Here is a 26,592-nt window from a genome sequence, read left to right as displayed (position 1 = left end):
GTCTGCCCCTGGGTAACAACTGTAGGAAAAAAAGTCTTCTTTATTTACTTGTCTTTTGGCGTTTGGCTTTGAAATGGGACGTACTCATACATGTCATAGTGTGATAGTACGTGTCATTCCTTTATAATGAATGCTTCTCCCCTTTTTCTTCCTCCGGCCTTTTGCATCTTTTCTCGGAAGGCCGCTGCATAAATGCCAGGTTTTTATGAACAACTGAAATAAGCCTGTTTCGTGTAAATTCCTGGCTTATCACTGTTTACACGTGTAGCCCATCGTTTTGCCGTTTAACTTGTGTTTTCCAAAATTTTTCGGGTTCATCTTAGCTTTTCTTTTGGTTTATCATAAGTTCAGGTTCACTTGAAAAGTTTTGTCTAAAAAGTTAGTTTCATCTGAAATGTTAGCAGTTACCAAAATTTCAGGGGGATTCTACACCATGCAATAAGATCTGCTAATTATACATGATGGGTTTTGGAAAACGGAGTGGATGTTTCCTCCTTCGTCATCTTTATTTCCCGAAGCGAAAGACAGAGTCTTTGATTGCTGCTGGGTAATATCCTGTTGGTTAATGGGTTTTTTCTGCTGTACTCCAAAGAGAATATACCTCTGTCTCTCTAAAGAAAGTTCAGCTCTGTTCCATCCCATTTTTTGCTGGAAGGCGGCTGCAGAAATGACAGCTTTACAGAGCTGGCCACGACGTTTCGGTGACAACTGTCCCCTCCCGGAGAGCTGCCTGTGAGAGAGGCAGGCCGGGCAGCGCTGCGCAGCGCTCGGTGCCTGCAGTGCCGGGAGGAGGCTGCGGGCGCCGCTGTTGACCGAGTGGAGTGAGAGGAAGCTCGGAGCGCTACCGGCAGCCCCGCCCGCTGCGGACCCGCTCGATCGCTCGCTCGGTATCAGGCTCGGCGGCGAGCGGTCTGCGAGCGTCCCCGATTTACAGAGTCGTTCTGCAGGGAGCCAGAAAAGCCGGCGACAGCACCAGCGAGCGGGGAGTCGGAGCGTGAGTGGAACGCGGTGTTGCGGTGCCGTGGCGGAGATGTGCGCGGCGGGGAGGCGCCGGGGCCGGCGGCAGCGAGCTCTGCTCTGCGCCGTCCTGTTGGCGGCGTGGGAGACGGCGTGGGGGCAGCTGCGCTACTCGGTGCCAGAGGAGATGCCCAAGGGCTCGTTCGTGGGCGACGTAGCCAAGGACCTGGGGCTGCAGCTGCCGGAGATCAGAGACAGCGGCGTCCGCATTGTCTCGGAAGGTAATACACAGTATTTCGCTCTGCACGGGAAGACGGGACATTTAGTAACGGCGGAAAGGATCGACAGAGAGCAGCTGTGCGAGAGTGTGCAGCAATGCGTGCTTCGCTGTGAGCTGATAGTGGAGGGGGAAATGAAGTTTTATGGAATAGAAGTGGAGATCATGGACATTAACGATAACGCGCCGAGCTTCAAGGATTTTGAGGTGGAAGAGAGAATAAGCGAGACGACAGCCCCGGGTTCACGGTTTCCCTTACCCGAGGCTCACGACCCAGACTCGGGCCGGAATTCCCTGCAGAGCTACGAGCTGAGCGGTGACGAGCACTTCTCGCTGGCCGTGCAGGCGAGCCCCGGCGGCGATCAGCGTCCCGAGCTGGTGCTGGCCAAGGCGCTGGACCGGGAGGAGGCGGCGTTTCACGAGCTGGTGCTGAGGGCGATCGACGGCGGCGATCCGGCACTGACGGCACGGCTCGGATCCGCGTGACGGTGCTGGACGCGAACGACAACGCGCCCGTGTTCAGCCAGGCGGAGTACACGGTGCGTGTGCCCGAGGACGTGCCCGTGGGCTCTGTCCTCGTCACTGTCACGGCCACGGACGCAGACGAGGGGCTGAACGGATTCGTGAAATACTCTTTAAAGAAAATAACAGAAAGAGCCACAAATATCTTCCATCTGGACTCTGAGAGTGGAGCTGTCACTCTGTTGCAAAACCTGGACTTCGAGGAAGGCGATTCCTACGAACTGGAGGTGCAGGCACGTGACGGGGGAGGCCTTTTCGACACTGCCAAAGTCACGATCACCGTGACAGACATAAACGATAATGCTCCGGTGATTTCGGTGAGGTCGGCATTAAGTGAGATTTCTGAAGACGCCCCTTCGGGGACAGTGCTAGCTCTGCTGCACGTTAATGATCGGGACTCGGGGGCTAATGGCGAGGTGCGCTGTTCACTCGATGGGGGCGACCCATTCCGGCTTGAAAGATCGCAGGGCAACTACTACCGCGTGGTAACGGCGAGAGAGCTGGACCGGGAGCAGGTGTCGGAGTACAACGTGACGGTGCGGGCGGCCGACGGCGGGTCGCCGGCGCTGCAGAGCAGCGCGGTGCTGGCGCTGCGGGTGCTGGACGTGAACGACAACGCGCCGGTGTTCTTGGAGGAGCGCTACAGCGCGCGTGTGGCGGAGAACAACGCGGCGGGCGCGCTGGTGCTGACGGTGCGCGCCACGGACGCGGACTGGGGGCAGAACGCGCGCGTGCGCTACCGGCTGGCGGAGGGGCGGGTGCGGGGCGCGCCGCTGTCGTCGTACGTGTCGGTGCAGGCGGAGACGGGCGCGCTGTACGCGCTGCGCTCCTTGGACTACGAGCAGCTGCGCGAGCTGCAGCTGTGGGTGCGGGCGGAGGACGGCGGCGCGCCGGCGCTGAGCAGCAACGTGTCGGTGCGGCTGCAGATCGTGGACGAGAACGACAACGCGCCGCAGGTGCTGTACCCGCCGCCGGCCGCAGCCGCGGGCTCGGGCTCGGTGTCGGCGTGGTCGTGCGTGGAGCTGGCGCCGCGGCGGTCGGAGGCGGGCGCGCTGGTGGCCAAGGTGGTGGCGGTGGACGCGGACGCGGGGCAGAACGCGTGGCTGTCGTACGAGCTGGCCAAGGCCACGGAGCCGGGGCTGTTCCGCGTGGGGCTGCACAGCGGCGAGGTGCGCACGGCGCGCTCGCCGCTGGCCCGCGACGCGGCGCGCCACAGCCTGGTGGTGCTGGTGCGGGACCACGGGCGGCCGGCGCTGTCGGCCACGGCCACGCTGAGCGTGGTGCTGGCCGAGAGCGTGGCCGAGCTGCTGGCCGAGCTGGGCAGCGCGGCCGACGAGGCGGCGTTGCCGGCCGAGCCGGCCGCCGGCCTGACGCGCTGGCTCGTGCTGGCCGTGGCCGCCGTGTCGTGCCTCTTCGTGGCCTTCCTGCTGCTGCTGCTGGCGCTGCGCCTGCGCCGCTGGCAGCGCCGCCAGCTGCTGCCGCCCGACAGCGGCGCCTTGCGCGGCGTGCCCGTCTCGCACTTCGTGGGCATCGACGGCGTGCGCGCCTTCCTGCAGTCCTACTCGCACGACGTGTCGCTCACGGCCGACTCGCGCAAAAGCCAGCTGCGCTTCTCGGCCGGCAGCTCCTGCGACACCCTCCCGGCCCGGCCGCCGCCCGACGAGCCCGCGCCGCTGCTCGGGGGCGAGGACCCTGCCGGCGTCCTCCCCGTGGACCCCGCCCCTCCCTCGGTGAGTTTGTGGGGCCAAAATCTTTGTGCGGCATTTCCCTTCACTGCCCCCCTCTTCTTTGTTCCCGTGGTCTGTGTACGGCTTGGGAAGAATTGCAAAGAAGGAAAGCAAGGTTTCTTTCTTCGGCGTTCTGGGGCCCTGTGCTTCTTGCCCCGGGTTGGTGGACCTGGGGTCCGTGTTCAGCCTTATATTTGGTGGGCACGGTCGCAAAAGGGAGGTTGCTCTTCGCTGAAGGTTTCTTCTTTTATAGAGTTGCGTTTTGTTTCTTCTTTTCTTCTCCTGACTTGTGTAATTCCTCTCAGCCTTCCGTATTCTCAATGGATGTGTTGCATTTACATTTTTTGGAGGTTCAGATGTTTCCCCGACAGGAACTGTTCCTGAGCAGGTTGACGGTCTTTTGAAATAACACTGAGTCGCCCATTGTGTAACATCACTTTAAACTTTGAGAATCGTGTACCTTCAAAGTTAGCCATGTGCTGAAGGAGGATGAGCAGTTGTTGTGATGATTGAGGCCCTCTTAGAGCTGGGTATCGTTTATGCTCTTGACAATATTTTATTTTAGTTTGTAGCGCTCATTTCCTTCGGGTATCAGCGATTATTCTCAGACAGTGAGAGGTTTTGCCTACCATTTATCTTTCAAAGAAGGCAGACTTCTGTTGTAGCTTTCTTTTGCATAATGTTTGGCCATGGTGTAAAATCTCTTTTTGTAGGTACAGGGCAGATTAAAAATTTGCTGTGATTTTTTTTTTTTTTTAATTTCGAAAGGTGTAAAGATGATGTAGAAATTAGTTTTGTCCTAGTTGTTACATGAGACCCGCAGTTGTAGTTCCTCGCATTTTTCCTTTTTTACTGTATAAATAAATTACATTGAGGACTTGTGAGCATGGCCTGTGGTGTGAGCTCCTGTGTGAGTGTTTTTTCGGATGTTTCACTCCCAGATACTCTTCTCCTATACCTACTCCTGTTGAGATAATCTGAAATGTCAGGCTATTGAGCCTTGCAGAGAAATCCAACTGCCCTTCCCGATAAATGTGGATGGCCTGATGGTGGTGGATGTAAAGTTTTTTTAGCTGGGGTTTGATTTCATGTTATTGCAGATTATGAGGGTTAGAGAATACCCTGGATGTTTTTTAGCGCTGGAGACAAGAGTCTTGTGACCTGAGTGTGGAGGGCCTTTAAACAGGAGACACATTGTTTCCTCTTTTCCTTGTTCAGTTCTCAGCCCTGCTTTTGTGCAATACGATTTTCTTCTTCCCTGCTAAATTTGCCATAACAGATTTAAATTGAGTTGTGTGCTGAGCCCTGGGAGGTTTTTCCTGTGTGTTCGCAGGTTGTTGTGTTTTTTTAATGAACGGTTTAATTAGGTTCTTATGGCAAGTGCCATAAAGGGAATTTTGCGTGGAGCCAGCTCGGTATTCTTACCTGCTAAGTACCCGAGCTTAGTGCCTGACCTTGGTGCCATCATCATTAAGAGTTTTTGCTAACCCTCTCCTTTCTGCAGATGTAAACCTCCTGCCTTGCTCGTTTTCATACAGGTGTTTTCTTAAAGATTTACTGGAAGAATTACTCATGCTTGTCACGTACTCAGGTTGACAAGTGAAACTTTATCCACGGCGATGATAAGCTGTGTGAGGAACTTTTCTTTTGATGGCAAAAGGTGTTGAGGAGAGATTTGTTTGCGAGAATGTAATGTGGGAGACAAGGCATGCATATTTTTGATTGATGTATTTATTCATGACTTTCTGAAAACTGTCTAAAGGTGTCTTCATTTTTTGATATTCTATCATTTGACTCAAAGGGCCAGGTTGTGTGTTCAGCAGTTTTCACTTTCATGATGTTTTCACGAACGGTAATTTTTGGCACAGATAGAAACCTTGCATTCAGAGCAGGAGAGTCAGGCATCCTCCAGAAGACCCATGTGCTGGACAAAGGTGGTGTTATCTTTGAGTGACACTTTGATGACTGGATCACAAATTGAGCTGCTGATGTCTTATAGGCTACACATTTCAGAATTGTTGGGATTATTGTGATGAGCAGAAAAATCACTGTGCATGCATTTGTGTTGTGATTCTTGGGATTTGAAAAGATGTGAGAGCGACTTTTAATAGTGTCTGTTCTCAAAATTTGATTTGTATTGTGAGATGACAGAGAAGTTGGTCTATCCAGAGACAGGGCCAGTGTGGGAATTTCCTGTGGTGTGGTTTGAAAGAGATAAAAGAAATGTGTAAAGTTCCATTTGTCCTTGTAATTTGATGAGGGCCTCACCTGTGGTTCCAAGTTCTTTCTCTTTTTTCATGGTCCAAAGAAATGACTGTGGCTGGGGTGTGTGGTTTGAGGTCCTGTGTGCTTGGGACAAGACAGTTTCCTTTGTGGTGTAGCTACAAGTGACAGGATAGGGAACATGAATTTATAAACTCTGGTGGTTTCAGGAGCATTGTCTAAATAGCCAGACCCATGTTGGATGTGTCTGAAGACCTAGAATGCACTTCGAGTAGGCTGAGAGACTGGTTTTGATCCAGGAAATTGGTGTGCCAAAGGGGTTTCTTTTGGAAAATAGTTAGATTTCATCTCTGGGGTCTAGGCCTGTGTCATTTTTTCCCTGTGATCCCTTTGCTGAAAGTGAATGACAGACATTCAGCAATAAGGAGCCAAGTTGCTCAGATGCAACGGCTTATATTTCTGATGTGAAACATTTTCCATTGGTTCAATGAAAGACTCAGAAATGACTTTGCACTTATTCGCTGTAAGGTTCTCAAGTATGGGGACATAAAAGAAGACATTCCATGATTCAGAGAAAAAAAATAATAAGCGTTATTCATTCTTATCACAAAACTCTAAAACTTTGCTTTAGGCTGATCTGTTTCTCAAGCTAATGTGTCCCATGTAAGGGAAGCAGAATTCAAGATGCGTGAGGGGGAGCTGAAAGGTTCCCAACGTCATACCTTTCTAGAATATCATTCCGTGTTCTTATAGATTAACTACGAATTTTTTAAGAGCATCTTAGATCCATTTTGTATTGCTCTGCCACGAATACTTCTATCTGAGGTTTCAATGGGAATAAATGACAAGAAACTGAAAGAATGCCCAACATGGCATCTGACTTAGTAACGCCTCTGGAGTCACACCGAGCTTGAGCTTCTTCTCGGGCTGTTTGCAGTCGGGGAGAGCCCCCGGGGCCGGTGCAGCCGCCGAGCCCCGCCCAAAGCCGGGCCCCCTTGAGCGCGGCCATCCGGCGGCTGCAGTGGCGCGGCGGCGCCTCCGGGTGTCGCTGTTGGCCGCCGCCGAGCGGCGCTGGAGCCGCCGCCGCCGCCGCCGCCGCAGCGTCCTGCCCCCGCAGGCTGCTCGCTCGCCCGGCGCCGGCCACAGCGGCAGCGGCACCGCCAACAGCAGCAGCGGCAGGAGCAGCTGCGGCGAGAGGCGACCCGAGCTGGCTAGCTGTCTTTCAGCGGTGTCTGTTGTGGCCGGCGAGAGCGGCTGGAAGGGAGGCAGGGCAGCGGCAGGAGGCAGGAGCGCGGCGAGAGCAGTGGGTAGAGAATGGCGGTGAGGCGGCGGCAGAGGCGCGGGCCGGGCGGCGGGCGAGCGCTGCTGGCCGCGCTGCTGCTGCTGCTGCTGGGCGTGTGGGGCCCGGCGGCGGCCGAGCGGTTCCGCTACGCCATCCCCGAGGAGCTGGGCAGAGGCTCCCTCGTGGGGCCGCTGGCTCGGGACCTGGGGCTCAGCGCGGACGAGCTGCCGGCGCGCAAGCTGCAGGTGGCGTCTGCCGGCAAGAAGCAGCTGAAATACTTCAGGGTGAATGAGGAGAACGGGAACCTGTACGTGAATGAGAGGCTGGACCGGGAGGAGATGTGCGGCGATTCGGCGACCTGCTCTGTCAGCTTCGAGGCGCTGGTGCACAACCCGCTGAATGTTTTCCGCGTCGAGGTGTCTATTGAGGACGTGAACGACAATTCTCCCGTGTTCAGCAAAGCTGCTCTGGAACTGGAGATTGGTGAATGGACACTTCCCGGTGCTCGTTTTCCCCTGGAGAGGGCACAAGACGCTGACGTGGGAACGAACGCACTGTTGACTTACCAACTCACCAGCAACCCGTCCTTCTCTCTGGCCTTAAAGGAGAGCTCTGAGGGGAGCAAGCAGCCAGAATTGGTGCTGGAGAGAGCGTTGGACCGGGAGAAGCAGAGCTCCTTTGAGCTGGTGCTCATGGCTCTGGACGGCGGGGACCCTGTGAGATCCGGGACTGTTCAGGTTCTTATCAACGTGACGGACTTAAATGACAACCCGCCCGTCTTCAGCAAAGGTGTCTATGAAGCGAGAGTGGCCGAGAATTTGCCAGCGCGGTCGCTGGTGCTGCAGGTGCAGGCGACAGATGCGGACGCGGGCACCAACGGGCGAGTCTCGTACTCCTTCAGCAACGTCCACGGCACCATCAGCGCTTTGTTTACAATCGACAGCGAAAGCGGGGAGGTCAGGACGGCGGGTCCCCTCGATTTCGAGGAGAAGAGTAAATACATATTCGGCTTGGAGGCGAAGGATGGTGGGGGTTTAGTGTCACATTGCAAAGTGCAGATCGATATCACGGACGAGAATGACAACGCGCCCGAGATCACCATTCTGTCGTTGTCGAGCCCAGTGCCCGAGGACGCACGCATCGGCACCGTGGTGGCCGTGCTGTACGTGAACGACCCGGACTCCGGCGAGAACGGTCAGGTGTCGTGCGAGCTGTCGGGAGAGGCGCCGCTGTCGATCGTGGCGTCCTCGGGCGGCTCGTACAAGGTGGTGACATCGGGCGCACTCGACCGCGAGCAGGCGTCGGAGCACCGGGTGACGGTGGTGGCCCGGGACCGGGGCAGGCCGGCGCTGTGGAGCAGCACGGAGCTGGTGCTGGAGGTGTCAGACGTGAACGACAACGCGCCGGAGTTCGAGGAGGCGGCGTACAGCGCGTACGTGGCGGAGAACAACGCGGCGGGCGCTCTGGTGCTGCGCGTGCAGGCGCGGGACGCGGACGCGGGCGCCAACGGGCGCGTGAGCTACTGGCTGGCGGGCGGCAGCGCGGGCGCGGCGGGCGCGGCGGCGCTGGTGTCGGTGGAGGCGCGGAGCGGCGCGCTGTACGCGCAGCGCTCCTTGGACTACGAGCAGTGCCGCGAGTTCACGGTGGCCGTGCGGGCACAGGACGGCGGCTCGCCGGCGCGCAGCTCCACGGCCACGGTGCGCGTCTTCGTGCTGGACCGCAACGACAACGCGCCCAGGGTGCTCTGGCCTGCGGCGGCGGCGGCGGGAGAGGCTCCGGGAGGGGCGGCGGCGCCGCCTTTCGAGGTGGTTCCGCGCTCGGCCGAGGCCGGCTACCTGGTGGCCAAGGTGGTGGCGGTGGACGCGGACGCGGGGCGCAACGCGTGGCTGTCGTACGAGCTGGTGCAGGCGTCGGAGCCGGCGCTGTTCCGCGTGGGGCTGCACAGCGGCGAGGTGCGCACGGCGCGCGCCGTGGGCGAGCGGGACGCGGCCAAGCAGCGTGTGGTGGCCGTGGTGAAGGACCACGGGCAGCCGGCGCTGTCGGCCACGGCCACGCTGCACGTGGTGCTGGCCGAGAGCTTGCAGGAGGCGCTGCCGGAGCTGAGCGAGCGGCCGGCGGGCGGCCGAGGCGGCGGCCGAGCTGCAGTTCTACCTGGTGCTGGCGCTGGCGCTGCTGTCGGCGCTCTTGGTGCTGAGCGTGGCGCTGGCCGTGGTGGTGCGGCTGCGCCGGGCCGGGCCGCCCGCCGTGCTGCGCTGCCTGGGCGCGCAGCGCTTCTCCCTGGCCGGCGCCGCCTTCCCGGCCGACTTCTGCGAGGGCACCTTGCCCTACTCCTACAACCTGTGCGTGGCGGCGCCGGCCCGAGCCGTGCCCGAGGCCGCTTGGCCGCCGCCGCCGGTGCCCATCCTGTCGGCGGAGGAGCTTCTGGGCGGGGATTGCTGCGACAAGCCGAGCCCGAGCAGTACCGCCGTGACGGGAGAGCCACTGGCCGACCTGGATGCACTTGAGGTCTGTAAAGCGAATTCTTCCTTCTGCGCCTTTAAAGAACGACATGCTGGTGGCAGCGAGTTCTTGCAGCCGTTTCTTCCTTGATTCTGTTTCTGGTTATCTTTTATTCCACGATGCAGTGGAATCCCTTTTTGTGGCTCTTTTTTCATCACTTGTTGCGAATGGGTAATTGCTGCCTCATTTGCTGTGGGGTTGGTCGGCTCAGTTGGAGGTTCCTCCCGTTCAGCAGTTTGGAAGCGCATTTTAATTCGTGATACATTCTGGTTAACTGAAAGATTTTCTTTAGGAATATTATGTTTTCCTAATTGATACGCGTTATTAATGAAGGAGGTGCATTTTTATTGTGTAGAAGGAGATGTACGTGATGGGGTTCATGTGGAGAGTTTTCCTTCCCGACAGCTTTTCCTCGAATCTTTGTGTTTGGACCTTCTGATAGGCGGACCAAGCCCCTTTTTTGCGGGAAGGCTGTGTAGGAATGCTTACACTGCTAGTCCGGTTAATTTAGGATTTCAAAAAAGCTCTCTGTGGGTGGAGCCAGCTCTGTATTTATCTGCTTAGTAACCGAACTCTGTGCCTGACCTTAGTGCCATCATCATCTACATGGTGCCGATACTTGACTTAATACCCAAGTATTAATTCATCAGAGTGAGCCTTGTCATGCCTGTATTGAGTAAAATTGTAATGAAAAATTGAAGTCGTTATTTGAGAACGGGGAGTACTGCAGATTTATTAGGAGTAAGGTGGAATGTGCAGGCAAAAAATGGGACCGACCTTCCGTGCAGTGCTGGATTTCATGACCATTGTGAACATTGTGTATGACCATTGTGAACATTGTGTGACATTGTGAACATTGTCATGAGTAGTTCTCCTATTCCTTAACACTATTTGATCCACTGAAAGGCTGTTCTTCAAGCCCGACTCATATAAAAACTGGAACTGGTGGAGGAGTTTGCACTTTTGATCGTATGCAGTAAATCTCGTGATACCCCAGACGTCACATTCAGGGATAGTGTCATCCAGGTTATACGATCATGATAAAGACATTTTCTCGGGCGGTAGGAATAGCACAATCAGAGGAGGCGTCTTACTTCTGTCACGTCTTCAGGGGTGGAGGATGAAACCAGAGGTCAAAAGCCCGAGCAGGACGTCCGCGCTGTACGAAAAGCGACGTTTTCTCAGCCGTTATGTCCCACCCCGCGAGCTGTCCGTGGGAAGGCAGGAGCGCAGCGCCGGGCAGCGCTCGGTGCCTGCAGTGCCGGGAGGAGGCTGCGGGCGCCGCTGTTGACCGAGAGGAGCGAGAGGAAGCTCGGATCGCTGCAGCCCCGCCCGCTGCGGACCCGCTGGATCACTCGTTCGCTCGGTATCAGGCTCGGCGGCAGGCAGGACTACGAGCGTGTCCGCGTTGCGGAGTCATTCTCTAGCAAGACGGAGGAGCGGTGGCTGAAATACCGTGCAGAAGCTGGGAGCAGAGTCGGAGCCGGAGCTGTCTGGGTTGGCGGCGAGCAGCTGCAAGTGAACGAGCGGTGCCGCTGCGGAGATGAGCGCGGCGGGGAGACGCTGGGGCCGGCGGCAGCGAGCTCTGCTCTGGGTGGTCCTGCTGGCAGCGTGGGAGGTGGCGTGGGGGCAGCTGCGCTACTCGGTGCCCGAGGAGATGCCCAAGGGCTCGTTCGTGGGAGACATGGCCAAAGACCTAGAGCTGCCTCTGCCGGCGCTCAGCGATCCCGGCGTCCGCATTGTCTCGGAAGGTAATACACAGTATTTCACTCTGCAAGGGAAGACGGGACATTTAGTGACGGCGGAGAGGATCGACAGAGAGCAGCTGTGCCGGCTGGTGGAGAAATGCGTGCTGCGCTGTGAACTGGTAGTGGAGGGACAGATGCAGGTTTACCGAATAGAAGTGGAAATCACCGACATTAATGACAACGCGCCCAGCTTCAAAGAAGTTGAACTGGAAGAAAGAATAAGCGAGATGACACCACTGGGGTCGCGGTTTCCACTGACAGAGGCTCATGACCCAGACTCGGGCCGGAATTCCCTGCAAAGTTACAAGCTGAGCGGTGACGAGCACTTCTCGCTGGCCGTGCAGGCGGGCCCCGGCGGCGATCAGCGTCCCGAGCTGGTGCTGGCGAAGGCGCTGGACCGGGAGGAGGCGGCGTTTCACGAGCTGGTGCTGAGGGCGATCGACGGCGGCGATCCGGCACTGACGAGCACAGCTCGGATCCGCGTGACGGTGCTGGACGCGAACGACAACGCGCCCGTGTTCAGCCAGGCGGAGTACACGGTGCGTGTGCCCGAGAACGTGCCCGTGGGCTCCACCCTTGTCACTGTCACGGCCACAGATGTCGACGAAGGGCTGAACGGAATCGTGAAATACTCGTTGAAAAAAGTGTCGGACGTGGCATCGAATATCTTCCATCTGGACTCTGAGACAGGCGCGATCACACTGTTGCGGACCTTGGACTTCGAGGAAGGCGATTCCTACGAACTGGAGGTGCAGGCACGGGACGGGGGAGGCCTTTTCGACACTGCCAAAGTCGCGATCTCTGTGACAGACAAAAACGATAATGCTCCGGTGATTTCGGTGAGGTCGGCACTGAGCGAGATTTCCGAGGACGCTCCGTCGGGGACAGTGGTCGCCCTGCTGCACGTGAGCGACAGGGACTCCGGGGCTAATGGTAAGGTGCGCTGCTCGCTCGCCGGGGGAGTCCCGTTCCGGCTGGAGAAATCCTTTGGAGACTACTACAGCGTGGTAACAGCGAGAGAGCTGGACCGGGAGCAGGTGCTGGAGTACAACGTGACGGTGCGGGTGGCCGACGGCGGGTCGCCGGCGCTGCAGAGCAGCGCGGTGCTGGCGCTGAGGGTGCTGGACGTGAACGACAACGCGCCGGTGTTCTTGGAGGAGCGCTACAGCGCGCGTGTGGCGGAGAACAACGCGGCGGGCGCGCTGGTGCTGACGGTGCGCGCCACGGACGCGGACTGGGGGCAGAACGCGCGCGTGCGCTACCGGCTGGCGGAGGGGCGGGTGCGGGGCGCGCCGCTGTCGTCGTACGTGTCGGTGCAGGCGGAGACGGGCGCGCTGTACGCGCTGCGCTCCTTGGACTACGAGCAGCTGCGCGAGCTGCAGCTGTGGGTGCGGGCGGAGGACGGCGGCGCGCCGGCGCTGAGCAGCAACGTGTCGGTGCGGCTGCAGATCGTGGACGAGAACGACAACGCGCCGCAGGTGTTGTACCCGCCGCCGGCCGCCGCGGCGGCGGGCTCGGGCTCGGTGTCGGCGTGGTCGTGCGTGGAGCTGGCGCCGCGGCGGTCGGAGGCGGGCGCGCTGGTGGCCAAGGTGGTGGCGGTGGACGCGGACGCGGGGCGCAACGCGTGGCTGTCGTACGAGCTGGCCAAGGCCACGGAGCCGGGGTTGTTCCGCGTGGGGCTGCACAGCGGCGAGGTGCGCACGGCGCGCTCGCCGCTGGCCCGCGACGCGGCGCGCCACAGCCTGGTGGTGCTGGTGCGGGACCACGGGCGGCCGGCGCTGTCGGCCACGGCCACGCTGAGCGTGGTGCTGGCCGAGAGCGTGGCCGAGCTGCTGGCCGAGCTGGGCAGCGCGGCCGACGAGGCGGCGTTGCCGGCCGAGCCGGCCGCCGGCCTGACGCGCTGGCTCGTGCTGGCCGTGGCCGCCGTGTCGTGCCTCTTCGTGGCCTTCCTGCTGCTGCTGCTGGCGCTGCGCCTGCGCCGCTGGCAGCGCCGCCAGCTGCTGCCGCCCGACAGCGGCGCCTTGCGCGGCGTGCCCGTCTCGCACTTCGTGGGCATCGACGGCGTGCGCGCCTTCCTGCAGTCCTACTCGCACGACGTGTCGCTCACGGCCGACTCGCGCAAAAGCCAGCTGCGCTTCTCGGCCGGCAGCTCCTGCGACACCCTCCCGGCCCGGCCGCCGCCCGACGAGCCCGCGCCGCTGCTCGGGGGCGAGAACACTGCCGGCGCCCTCTCCCTGGATCCCTCGCCTCCGTCGGTGAGTTCCCCGGATGAAATTCTTTCCGTGAGGCTTCCTCCTGGTTCTTCCCTGTCCTCTTATCCCCCTGGTGTCTCAGTTCTGAGTAGGGTAATACTCTGACAAGGAAGGCATAGCTTCGGTGTGCCATGCGCTGGTGTCTTTTGCTGCAAGGTGGTGGACGTAGGAGTCGCACCTCAGTGTTACGCTTGATGAGCCTTTTAGAACTCAAGCTCTTCTCTGCTGGAGATTCTGTGGTTGAGACCTTTTGTTTTTGTGAGTGCAAGTTGTTTAATTATCGTCGTCTCGCCCGTAATCGGTCGGCAATTTTATTGTATTGCATGGTAAAGAAGTGGAACTTTCCATTGTTTGTCAGTATCAGCTGTGTTCTCGACAGCACTCGTGCTTGAGGTAGCGTGAGAGAACATTTTGTCTAGAAATTTTAATTTCCTTATAGTATTTTTAGTTTTGTACGCAGTCTTATGGCTTTTATTTTCTTTCTTCCCAGCTGCCCCCCCGCACTATTATTTGCTTGTGGATATAGTACCCCCCTCGTCTTATATTGTCTTTTTATTTATTTTCATTTAAAATAGAGTATGAGCTACACTGTAGTATGGATTTTTAACGGATTCTCAAGTCTGTCTTTGGTAAACTTAATTATCCCTCTCCCCCTATTCCTTTTCTGTTAATAGTATTTGGGATAAATGTAAGCCATTGTTTGAAATTGAACTTGGACCCGTGTTTTCCTGCTTTCTTTTGGGTTTTTTCATTTCTGACTTTTGAAAGGGCCTCATTGAGTGTTCCTCATTCAGTGGTTGCAGCACTATCGTTTTTTTGTAGCACTCTGGTTTTTCCAGGAGACTATACCCAGGCATTTTTTGAGTTTGCTTGTGGGAATTCTTTGGTTGAGTAAAAAGTGAGCTTCATGTTCAGGAGTGAGTAGAGATGGTGGAAGAGTAGCACAATTGCTTTTTGCTATTGTTGTTTCATCTAAATTATATATGTTAACACTGGTTTGTCACCTTGGTGGTGCATCATCACTGTGCTCCTGCAAAGATGGGAAGAACTGGATGTTCCCAGACAGAAGGATAAGATTAGAGACCATATGACTCTTTTTATGCCTTCGAACTATGGGTAATATCTAGAAATTAGAGTGTACTGTCGAGATTTCTGCTGAGATACATTACAGGTGGAATGGCACTGCAAGGAATGTCGAGATAGGCGTGTGTGCAGGGTTGTTCGTTTGTGCTTTTTGCTTTGCCTTAAATCTTGTTTTGTACTGTTCTCTCACGTAGCAGCGCTCAATCTTTCCATGCCAAGTGTTTAAAATTGATGCAATGTAGGAGGAAGAGTGTTAGGTACATTGTTAATGCATCACTGGTTAGAAATTTTGTTTTTTCTTTCTGTGCTCCTTATCAGCCGGTGAGCAGAATCCAGAGTTAATGCACCTGGAGTGATTTTGTGAGAATGACCTGATTTTCCACGAGAAGCCTCTTGTGCTAAAAGATGATTTCCAAAGGATCATTGCTGTCCTGTGGGCAATTTTTCTCTATTTTACTCTATGCCATTTTGCCTTTTTCAGAGAGATGGTGCTGTAGCTGAGGGTGCAGTGACAGTAGCTCTTAACGTGCCTAAAGTTAATTTGACAATGCTCATTTCCTGATCACAGCACTGCTTACAGGTTTGGACTCTTAGACATAGACCGGTATTTTCATCATGAACTGTTTATTGGTAAAAGGTTTTTCCAAAACTCGGTTGTCCATTTTTGTATTTATTGCAGTTGTCATACAACATAGAGTGTTCAATTAACGTTAATTGTTTGAAAGCAGTGTTGAATTTATGTAATGCAACAAAGGGTAAGGAAAGGTGAAATTCTACTTGAAATACTTTCTCAGCATTTTCTCTCTGAAGCCAGAGTGTGGCTGCTTCTTGTTGTGGAGGAAGAGCCTGTTCTCACAGCAATGCTGAGGTTGAGTGATCATTTCCTAATAACTGCTGCTACAGCAGAAGAAGAGATAAAAACTGAGTTTTGTAGTTTGTGTCTTTGTTTTTTTCGAGACAATGGCAAGAGTGGCATAAGTGGGAACTGAGTTATCACCAGGACCCTGTGAATGAGCACAGGAAGAGTTCATGGAGTTATTTCTTGAGCAATGGGAATGTTGGTAAAACCTGCTGTACCTGTAATTTCCCAAAACCTGATTTGGGGAGTGCTTGGAATGGTTCAGCTGATTATAACATGCCCTGCTCCCTACAAGGTCATGAAACAAGAGCTGTTGGTTTGTGGAGAGTTTTGTATTTCCTGATTTCCTTTGGTTGTTGCAGAGAGGTGGAGTCAGCACAAACAAGCACTGAGGTGGATTGTTTTTTCACAGGTGTGCTCTCAAGAGTGTTGTATCATTTCTGTTTTCAGACCATCCCACGCCAGGACCATTTAGTGTTTCATTGTTTTATCATGGCAAAAGACATGTCAGTGTGTTTGAGCCGTGGGCAAACTGCCTTCTCTAGTTGTGCCCTTCTCAGATTAATTTTTCTGACTTTTTTTTTTGTTGTTGTCGTTTAATCTCGAAGTCTCTGTCCTTGGAAAGGTAGGTGACATGTCATGTATACCTCAGGCATCACCACAGAGGAGTATTAACTCTCATTTTTATAATTCTCAGAGTAAAAAATTCAGCACGCTGCTAACTGAAGTATCCTGGGAGCATGGATACCTTTTTCAGTCTGGTCCCGTTCTTAGATCTACTTACTTAGGCCGTTCACTGAAAAAGCTTTTTGAAGAAATGCTTTCCCAGGTCATTCTTCCCAGATCTAGGACAAGAAGTTGTGGTAATCTCCATGATTTGTAAAACTGGGAGCATGTAAGGATAATGCTGTAATAGAGAATAAGACTTGCCGTTTCCTCTCAGTCACAGTTACTGTGAGAGGGATATAAAATAAAAGGAATATAAACAAGAATCTTCAGAAAGATGCTGCTCCTGGTGCTTCTTTTATACAAAGGCTTCGTTGCTTCTCAGAGATGGTAGAAATGAAATAAAAGAGCTGGATAAAGAGAGCCCACGGCAGTAACAGAAGGGATAAGAATCCGCAAGGCATTTGGTGCACAGTGTACCTGCTTGTACTTACCTGTATTCACGTGAGATCATTCGTACCAAGTCTGTGTGATCTTCCACTATTCCACTACACGTTCCCCAGCCAGGCTCTGCAGTTCTGCTTCTGAACAGAGCTCCTCGATTCCCCTTTCCACGGGTATTAAAAAATTCTCGAAAGTGAACTCCGACTCGCGCTTTTGGGTAGATGATGGAGGTGAGCAGCGTGAGCAGCCGACGGTGCGGCCGGGGGCGAGACCCGCTGGCGCGGCCATCCGGCGGCTGCAGTGGCGCGGCGGCGCCTCCGGGTGTCGCTGTTGGCCGCCGCCGAGCGGCGCTGGAGCTGCCGCCGCCGCCGCCGCTGCAGCGTCCTGCCCCCGCAGGCTGCTCGCTCGCCCGGCGCCGGCCACAGCGGCAGCAGCACCGCCAACAGCAGCAGCGGCAGCGAGAGGAGGCGTGCTGACCTGGCTGCCTTTCAGCGGTGTCTGTTGTGGCCGGCGAGAGCGGCTGGAAGGGAGGCAGGAGCGCAGCGGCAGGAGGCAGGAGCGCGGCGAGCGCAGTGGGCAGAGAATGGCGGTGAGGCGGCGGCAGAGGCGCGGGCCGGGCGGCGGGCGAGCGCTGCCGGTCGCGCTGCTGCTGCTGCTGGGGGTGTGGGGCCGGGCGGCGGCCGAGCGAGTCCGCTACGCCATCCCCGAGGAGCTGGGCAGAGGCTCGCTCGTGGGGCCGCTGGCGCGGGACCTTGGGCTCAGCGCGGACGAGCTGCCGGCGCGCAAGCTGCGGGTGGCGTCTGCCGGCAAGAAGCAGCTGAAATACTTCAGGGTGAATGAGGAGAACGGGAACCTGTACGTGAACGAGAGGCTGGACCGGGAGGAGATGTGCGGCGATTCGGCGACCTGCTCTGTCAGCTTCGAGGCGCTGGTGCATAACCCGCTGAACGTTTTCCACGTCGAAGTGGCGATCGAGGACGTGAACGACAACGCACCGCGCTTTCATAAAGAAAATATCCACTACGAAATCATTGAGTCTACCCCGCCTGGTGCCCGAGTTTCCGTAGATATGGCCGAGGACGCGGACGTGGGCAGTAACTCGCTGCAGGGCTATCAGCTGGAGGCCAACGGGTACTTCGCAGTGGAGGTGAAGGAGAGCCAGGACGGTAGCAAGTTCGCGGAGCTGGTGCTGCGCCGCGCGCTGGACCGAGAGAGAGAGAACAGCCTGCGTCTGCTACTGACTGCGGTGGATGGCGGAGACCCGCCCCGGACTGGCACCGCCCAGCTGTGGATCAACGTCACCGACGCCAATGACAACCCACCCGTGTTCGCGCAGGACCGGTACCGCGTCAGCCTGCTCGAGGACACGCCTCTCGGCTCAACCGTAGTGAATGTCTCTGCCTCCGATGCTGATGCCGGCACGAACGCCCGCATCACCTACGGCTTCGGAAAAATGCCGACCAAGGTACTTCAGAAGTTCCTGGTAAATGCAGAGAGCGGGATGATCAGTCTGCAGGAGGAGCTGGACTTTGAGGACACACGCGGCTACATGTTGCTGGTGGAGGCGAGGGACGGTGGCGGTTTGGTAGCCCACTGCAAGGTAGAGGTGGAGGTGCAGGATGTGAATGACAACACGCCCGAAATCACCATTCTATCACTGTCGAGCCCAGTGCCCGAGGACGCTCCGGCCGGCACCGTGGTAGCCTTGCTGAATGTGAACGACCCGGACTCCGGCGAGAACGGTCAGGTGTCGTGCGAGCTGTCGGGAGAGGCGCCGCTGTCGATCGTGGCGTCATCGGGCGGCTCTTACAAGGTGGTGACAGCGGGGGCGCTGGACCGCGAGCAGGCGTCGGAGCACCGGGTGACGGTGGTGGCCCGGGACAGGGGCAGGCCGGCGCTGTGGAGCAGCACGGAGCTGGTGCTGGAGGTGTCGGACGTGAACGACAACGCGCCGGAGTTCGAGGAGGCGGCGTACAGCGCGTACGTGGCGGAGAACAACGTGGCGGGCGCTCTGGTGCTGCGCGTGCAGGCGCGGGACGCGGACGCGGGCGCCAACGGGCGCGTGAGCTACTGGCTGGCGGGCGGCGGCGCGGACGCGGCGGGCGCGGCGGCGCTGGTGTCGGTGGAGGCGCGGAGCGGCGCGCTGTACGCGCAGCGCTCCTTGGACTACGAGCAGTGCCGCGAGTTCACGGTGGCCGTGCGGGCACAGGACGGCGGCTCGCCGGCGCGCAGCTCCACGGCCACGGTGCGCGTCTTCGTGCTGGACCGCAACGACAACGCGCCCAGGGTGCTCTGGCCCGCGGCGGCAGCGGCGGCAGGAGAGGCTCCGGGAGGGGCGGCGGCGCCGCCTTTCGAGGTGGTTCCGCGCTCGGCCGAGGTCGGCTACCTGGTGGCCAAGGTGGTGGCGGTGGACGCGGACGCGGGGCGCAACGCGTGGCTATCGTACGAGCTGGTGCAGGCGTCGGAGCCGGCGTTGTTCCGCGTGGGGCTGCACAGCGGCGAGGTGCGCACGGCGCGCGCCGTGGGCGAGCGGGACGCGGCCAAGCAGCGTGTGGTGGCCGTGGTGAAGGACCACGGGCAGCCGGCGCTGTCGGTCACGGCCACGCTGCACGTGGTGCTGGCCGAGAGCTTGCAGGAGGCGCTGCCGGAGCTGAGCGACCGAGACGCTGTGTCCCTCTTGCCGTCTGATCTGAACCTCATTCTTGTTGTGTCGCTGTCCGTCGTGTCCTTATTATTCGTTTCCACGGTCATTTTTGTTTTTTTCTTTAAGTGTCGACAGTCGAGAAGCCCTCCTATTTTTATAACTTCTGATAAGGAACTGTATTCCACTTTGGGCTCAAAAGCACCGTACAACTACTGCAGCAGCACGCTTCCCTTGCCCTATTCCTACGAGGTGTGTTTAGCCTCTGAGTCGGGGCAGAAGGACTTTACGTTCTTGAGACCAGGGGCGGCAGCCTTGTCTGCCGATCTGCTGTCCGCCGATCCTGGCTCAGGCACTCGTTCTGGGAAGGACCCTCCTAGCCCTGGGAGCTCGGCACAGGTGAGCTTCTGTCCTACGCTCCCTCTCTCTGAGTTTTTGTGAATCCTTTTTCCTCTGTTCTGCTGTGGATGATCAGTGGGGAACTGGCAGATCTGCTACCTAGCTCAGGGGCGTGGGGATGTGAGTGAGTGGGGCTGTACTTGAGATCCTGACTCATCCTTTTGACCTGCCAAGTCTTATCCGCTAACTGCTGATTTTCCCCGAGGAGCGACGCAAATGTTGTCTGTATTTCTGTCTGTCCTGGAGAAGGACAGACAGCTGCGAGTTTCACCAAACTGGAGTGGTGAGGTGGACTCGGGGTGGAGCGGGACCAAAAGTGTAATGGAGCCTGAAGCTGAGATAACCTTTTCGGCTGGGTCTAGTGACCGCTAATTATCTCAGCTACATTTGGGCGCTTTCAAGTGATAATGATGTGTGATCTATCCCGGAGTGTTTACTCAGTGGGGGCAGCTACGCTGGCGTTCTCTCCTTTCCCGGCAAGCTCAGTTCTTTAGCGCTCTGAGCCCCTTTAACAGAAGGTGTTGTGTATACCCGTAACCCAACTTTTCTCCTCCTTCTGTAGAGTCTGAGCACTGAGCTGGTGCTTTAGTGTAGCTCCAAGCCTGGCATCGAGCATAAGGAGCTCTTCGTTGCCCGCTGCCACCGGCTTCCCTGGAGTGGGAAAATGCCGATGTGAGCGGCTCAGGGTGGGATTTGGCTTGAACCAATCTCCAGAGGAATTCCTGGTGCAGGGGAAGGCGTCTTCCCCCTTAGCTGTTGTACTTTTTCACTCCTCTCCCTCAAAGCGGCGCTTTCAGGCGTTCTGAAGCGTCGTCTGCAATATTCAGGCTTCCCATCGAGGTGGAGGAGATGTAATGTCTGCAGATTAATCGAAATACGGGAGATGGAAATATTCTCTATTTCATGCCTTTCTAAAATCTCTTTTCTACTCATCTCTCCATTGCTTGGCCATCCTACTTGGGATTAAATAGAGAAGGTACTCTGGTACGGGTGATGTGTGCACTCATACATGGGGAGGGAAATTACTTCAGAACTGTGGTCCACACGCTGAGAAATCACGTGTAGGAAAAACCTAAAATGGGCAGTGATTGGAAAAAAAGGATTCAGAACTTACAGTGGTTGAGAAAAGGATTCAGAGTTTATTTCAGATAAATAAGTTGCTGAAGACTATTTCAATATTTGGGTCGAAGAGACATATGGATTTTCTTGGTTTTAGGTTATATGTGAGAAAGAAAGAAAATTGGGATTTGGTTTTCTATGAGAAAAGAAGTGCTTTGGAAACGTTAGATGACTCATACTGGATTTTATTTGTGTGAAACCCTCTCACATGTGAACGCTATGTGAACTTTTATCACATTCTGTAGACAAGTGATAAGAATGATAAATAGCGCTGATAAAGTTTATCTTTTGGCAACGATTAATCAGGAGAAAAGGAAATAGCTGAGCATGTAGATAGGAGAGTGCGCCGACTCTTTCGATATTGCCGACTCTTCATGCAAGTGCCGAACTGCCGCGTCTCTGGGTGGATGCCCTGTGCTCACGGCAGCTTTTAGGATTGTGCGGAGCGAGGACACGCAGGCAGAGTCGAGACCCTCTCGCTCTGGCGAATGTCGCTGTCCAGCGCTGGTGCGGGTGGCTTGCAGCCCCTACAAGCTCAGCCCCCACAATTAGCGGGGTAACAAATATCCCGCCGCAAGTTTCCGAGCCAGTTTTGCAAGGCTTTGGGAGCATCCATAACCGAATGAACGCGGGGGCGCTGATTTCCAGTCCGGTTTTTGCTTTCCTTCTCAGTGTCGGTTGTGGGCGCTGTGTCACAGCTGGGTTTTCACAGGGCTCCTGACGACGCTCCCTTAACAAGCATCCTCTTCCCTTTTCATTACCCTGTGAGAGCCGAGCGGCTCTGCGGGTAACAGACGACGAATGCCGGAATTTCGGTAATTTTATCCTTATGTGTGCGTAAAAAGTCGGAAAAGCTGACGTAGCACGAGTTGTTGATGACAGCAACGACAACTCAAAGGCAGGTTTTTGACCAGGCACTGCCGGTGCTGTGACTGCCAGGCTGCTGCTGCGCGGGAACGGGATCCGCTCCCGCCCCGGTGAACCTGCACCGCACGTCGCAGAGCGTGATTGCCCTGAGTCCGGCTGGTGGAAAAAAGTACCGGGAGATTGCGAGAGTAGGAGGGCGTATTAAACCGAGATTTCTGCTGTTTGTCGGGGAAGACGCCTGCTGGGATAGTGGTGGCAGTGAGGATCCCGCAGGAGGGGTGATGCTCCTGAAAATCCAGAGGCGGGAGCCGCCCCGCGGCGAGACTCAGTGTTGCGGCCGGAGGAGCTGCTCATAACACAGCAGCAGGAAATCAATGTCGCTTTGCCGGCCACGCTGCTTTGATGGCATACTGAGCAGCGAGGTCCCGACACCTTGAAAGGGGCATCCTCCCCGAAAGGGGCTGGCCAAGCATTTGGGTTGGGAGGACGGGCATCTTGAAGGTCCTGAGAGAAACACTGGGAGCTGGCGCGTCGTGCCGGTGCTGGCTCTCCCTGGCACCCTGTGTACCCCGGAGGACCCTCCCCACTCATCCTCCTTCCTTCTCCACCTCCCTTTCTTACTCCCACTGCCTCATTCCAGCGAGGTGCTCCCGGGACGCACACACCCCAAACACCTATCTCCGTATCGCCCCTTTTGGCGTCACTCTATCGACTTTCACAGCTTCTTGCCCACACACGCAGTCCCCGTGCCCGATCTACCCTGCCTCTGCCAGCTCTCCCCCCGCCTAGCTGTTTCTATAGCGGGGTTTCTCGCTGCGCTGTGCTCTCCCTTCATGTCCTGCCCTCTCGAGCCCCGCTGTCCCGGGGCCGAGGTCGCCGCGCTCGCTCCGGCGGGGCTCGGGGCGGTGCGGCTCGGGCGCGCCGCGCTCTGTGCAGTTATTGGCCGGGACTCTGTGTGCCGCTGTCGGCCAATGATGGAGCGGGGGGGAACTGGCGGCCCGGCCCCGCTCGGAGCCGGGATGAGGCGCAGACGGTCTCAGAGAGACTCTGCGAGTGAGTCACCGCCGAGCCCGCCGAGCAATGCCCGGCTCCCCGCCGCCGCCGCCGCTTCCCGGGGCCGCTGGGCAGCGGCATGAGGGGGCGAGCTGAGAGTTTCTAGCCGGGGCGGGGGGGCGAAGCGGAGAGCGCGGCCGTCCTGTGCGATGAACGGCGTTGCTGAGAGGAGCCGCGGGGTGACGACGGGGCAGGTACTGAGCCTCTTGCTTTTGTTCGGCGTTTCTGACTGGGTTTCCGCCGCGATTCGCTATGCGATCCCCGAGGAGGCGCGGAGAGGCTCCGCGGTGGGGAACGTGGTAGCCGACCTGGCGCTGGACCTCGAGCGGCTGCCGGAGCGCCGATTGCGGGTGGTGTCCGGCGGCAACAAAAAGTACTTCGGGGTGGATCTGAAGAGCGGGGCGCTGCTGGTGAACGAGAGGATAGACCGGGAGGAGCTTTGCGGCGCGCTCTCTCCCTGCTCCCTCAGCTTTGAGATCGTGGTGGAAAACCCGCTCGAGCTGTTCAGCGGCACCGTAGAGATCCAGGACATCAATGACAACGACCCGGTTTTTCCCAGCAGCCAGGCGAGGCTGGAAATCAGTGAGTCGGTGGCTGCCGGAGCGCGCTTCCCGCTAGAGAGCGCGCAAGATCCCGATGTGGGAATTAACTCTTTGCAGACCTACCAGCTCAGCGCCAACCCGAACTTTGCGCTCGACGTGCAGACGAGGGTGGATGGCAGCAAGTACGCGGAATTGGTGTTAGAGAAGGAGCTGGACAGGGAGGAGCAAAGGGAGCTGAATTTGGTCTTGACTGCGCTGGATGGAGGCAGCCCACCACGGTCGGCCCACGTGCAGATCCACATTGATGTGGTAGATGCCAACGATAATGCCCCGGTCTTCAACCAGTCCACCTATAAGGCGAGTGTGAGGGAGAACACGCCCAGTGGTACCCTGGTCGCCAGGATCAGTGCGTACGACCTGGATGATGGGCCCAATGGAGACATCATCTACTCCTTCAGCAGCCACACCCCTGCCAAGGTACGAGAACTCTTTGCTCTGGACTCAGCCACAGGGGAGTTGAGGGTCAAGGGACAGCTGGACTATGAGGAAACAAAGTTGTACGAGATTTACTTACAGGCTAAAGACAAGGGAGCCGTTCCTGGTGTGGCTCATTGCAAAGTGCTGGTGGAAGTCGTGGATGTGAATGACAATGCTCCAGAGGTGACAGTGACTTCTGTGTACAGCCCTGTGCCTGAAGATGCAGCCCCAGGGACGGTCGTAGCTCTGCTGAGTGTAACAGACTTGGACTCCCATGACAACGGCCTGGTGAATTGTTTTATTTCCCCTGGGATCCCGTTCATGCTCAGCTCCTCCCTCAAAAATTACTACACATTGAAAACAGAAGGAGCTCTGGACCGGGAAAAGGCAGCAGAGTATAACATCACTATCACAGCCAAGGACTCGGGCTCACCACCTTTGTCTGCAGTAAAACACATCCTGGTGCAGGTGTCAGATGTCAATGACAACGCTCCCAGGTCGTCCCAGGACTCCTACGATGTCTATGTCCTGGAAAACAACATGCCTGGTATCCCCATCCTTAATGTGAGCGCCACGGATCCGGACCTCGGGCGCAATGCCCACCTCTCCTATACCCTTTTGGGTGATACCACTTTTGGCCACCTCTTCTCCATCAACCGGGATAATGGCACCCTCTACCTGCTCACCTCCCTGGATCATGAGGACCAGGTGGAGTTCAACATGATGGTGCAGGTCCAGGACGGTGGCCTTCCGCCCCTGGCCACTAATGTCTCAGTCAGTGTGTTTGTCACTGACCTCAATGACAATGCCCCAACGGTGCTGTACCCTCACCCCAACACCACCGCCACCTACACCGATGTGGTGGCACCAGGCACTCCTGCCGGCCACATGGTCACCAAGGTGGTGGCGGTGGATGCGGATGCAGGGTACAATGCCTGGATCTCCTATACCCTGCTGCAGGCCACTGACCCCAGCCTCTTCTCGGTTGGGCTGCACAACGGGGAGATCTTCACGGCCCGCCAGCTCCGCGAGGATGATGCTCCCGAGCACACCTTAGTCATCCTGCTGAAAGACCACGGGGAGCCTGTGCTGTCCACCAGTGCCACCATCTCCATCTCTGTGGCTGAGATGGTCAAGGAGGTGCTCACTGACCTCACTGATGTGGCACCTGCCAATGATCCCAGGAGACACGTGACTTTCTATCTCATCCTGGCTGTGATTTTGGTGTCAGCAGCCTTCTTCATCACCATGTTGTCCGTGGGCATCTTCAAGTGCTACAAGTGGAGGCAGTCAAGGGAGCTGTACAACAGCTCCAGGAGCACCACGTACAGGACACCAGGGCCCTTACACCACATTGATGCTGTGAGGGGTGGCTTCATGCCACCCAGCTTCTACCACCAGGTCTATCTCACCACAGACTCTCGCCAGAGTGATCTCCTGTGTAAAAAGCCCTTCACTTCCAGCCCCTTGGGGAGCCGCCAGGGCACCATAAGGAATGGTGAGCCAGGCCTGTACCACCAGATTGTGGGCACAGCCAGCCGGCTCCCCACACCTGCTGAGGTAACGTAGCTCCTTCCTTGGTGTGTCCCAGCGCTGGGCACAGCCACGGTTCCTTTGTGCTATACGTACGCGTGTGGTGGCGTGTTGGGGTTGGGAGGGACATCCAGTCGTGCCACGCCCCTAAAGAGTTCAGCTACAGCTGAGCAGGTGTTCTTTGGGGTCAAATGAGCCATCCTGAGGGCTTATGACTTTTGCACTGTGATGAGCAGGATCAAGTGAGTCAGTTTTCTCATGTTGGCAATCATACGTCTTTTGGAGGCGGTTTTGGGTACGCCTCGCGTGAGTAACTGTTGGAGGCTAAGGTCAGCTTGACACCACTTGTTAATCCTTGGCATGAAGTTTGCTGTTAATGGTATTTCCTTCCCTGTGCAAAAGGAGAGCCAAGGGGAGCACTTGCACTGCAGGGGAATGTAATCTCTGTGCATCGTGACTTGGTGGGGGCTGGAGAGCTGGGGGTGCAGGTGGGGCTGGGAGCTGGGGATCGGCGTGTTGCCTCTCACAGTGCAGCACGCAGAGCTGAAGGATGATGCTGGCTCCTCTGACCGACCGTGGTCACTGAGCAGTCCCTTTCATCTGTGCCATTCCTCATGTTTGACTCCTGAATGGTTCCGGTTTTATTTCCATGGAAGTTTTGTGCTGATGTTCACTTTGGGGGAGGGGGTGGGATTGCACACTGCTCCTCTTGCTTGCAGGGTTCTGCTGAGCTGGCCTTTGGCTCTGAGCAGGGTGGTGAGTCGTCCAGTGAGATGTTGTTCAAAAACCCCATTACAAGCTCTGCATGATTGGTACTGTGCTGTCTCTGGGTGATGCCTGGTGTCCTGACTGCAGGCTGGAAGGCGTTTGCGCATGGCAGCAGCTCCTGTGCTTCTCTCCCGATGAGAATTTTGCTGCTTTATTTGAAAGCTTTCAATTACAGGAATCCTTCAATCCTCAGAGGTGAGGCCAGGTAGTGGATCCAGTGGAGGGGGAGTGTGGATCTGGTAGATTTCCAAGGTCGTTGGTGCTGGTAATTTGTCCTTCCTGGGAGGCAGTAGGTCGGAGTGACTGGTTCCTCAGAGCAGAAGGAAGTGAGGTGCAGCGGAAGCTGTTCATGGGTGTGAGGCTGCGTGTGCTGCCTGCTCAGTGTCTGGCCAAATCACAGATGGAGGCAGAAACCTCTCAGAATTATTTTGTGCCGTTTTATTTTTTCCCCTGCTTGCGTCACTGCTCAGACTCAGCAATTCTGATTTGTGGCAGGTGAGAATGGCTGCAGCAGCTGCAGGAGCAAGTGTTCCTCTGCATTGTGTGGGCTGTGCTATGGCTGGGGACAAGGATGTCCCCTCCACCTAAACATCCTGACAAGATGCCTTTGGGGGTGAGGGCAATAAATGATTTGAGAGTGGGGGTGGAAGGAGG

At 56.7% G+C, this 26,592-nt stretch overlaps 2 protein-coding genes across 14 annotated transcripts in view; both read left to right on the top strand.

Annotated features, from left to right (window-relative positions):
- The window catches only part of LOC115484229 (protocadherin gamma-C5-like), a 208,813-nt gene that overhangs the window by 148,667 nt on the left and 33,554 nt on the right, over positions 1 to 26,592 (top strand). Inside the window, exons 1-2 of one of the 13 annotated variants that reach the window (XM_050979633.1) lie at positions 825 to 1,579; positions 11,580 to 12,713. The exons of 10 other annotated variants lie outside the window; for them this stretch is intronic. In XM_050979633.1, the coding sequence (XP_050835590.1) occupies positions 1,031 to 1,579; positions 11,580 to 12,713 (1,683 nt within the window). In that variant the 5' untranslated portion in view covers positions 825 to 1,030. Of the gene's footprint in view, positions 1 to 824; positions 1,580 to 11,579; positions 12,714 to 22,599; positions 25,198 to 26,592 lie in introns of those variants that run through there. 2 more of the 13 variants (XM_050979630.1, XM_030229228.2) reach the window with 2 other exon arrangements.
- LOC127060106 (protocadherin gamma-B5-like) lies at positions 6,841 to 9,577 on the top strand. Its single transcript, XM_050979672.1, is given in 2 exon segments — positions 6,841 to 9,102; positions 9,104 to 9,577. Coding segments are annotated over 2 exon segments (2,556 nt in total). The 5' UTR covers positions 6,841 to 7,020.

The sequence above is a fragment of the Serinus canaria genome, chromosome 13 (assembly GCF_022539315.1).
Source record: "Serinus canaria isolate serCan28SL12 chromosome 13, serCan2020, whole genome shotgun sequence".
Taxonomy (NCBI): Eukaryota; Metazoa; Chordata; class Aves; order Passeriformes; family Fringillidae; genus Serinus; species Serinus canaria.
The sequence above is the reverse complement of the archived record's forward strand: the minus strand, read 5'-3'. Positions and strand labels throughout refer to the sequence as shown.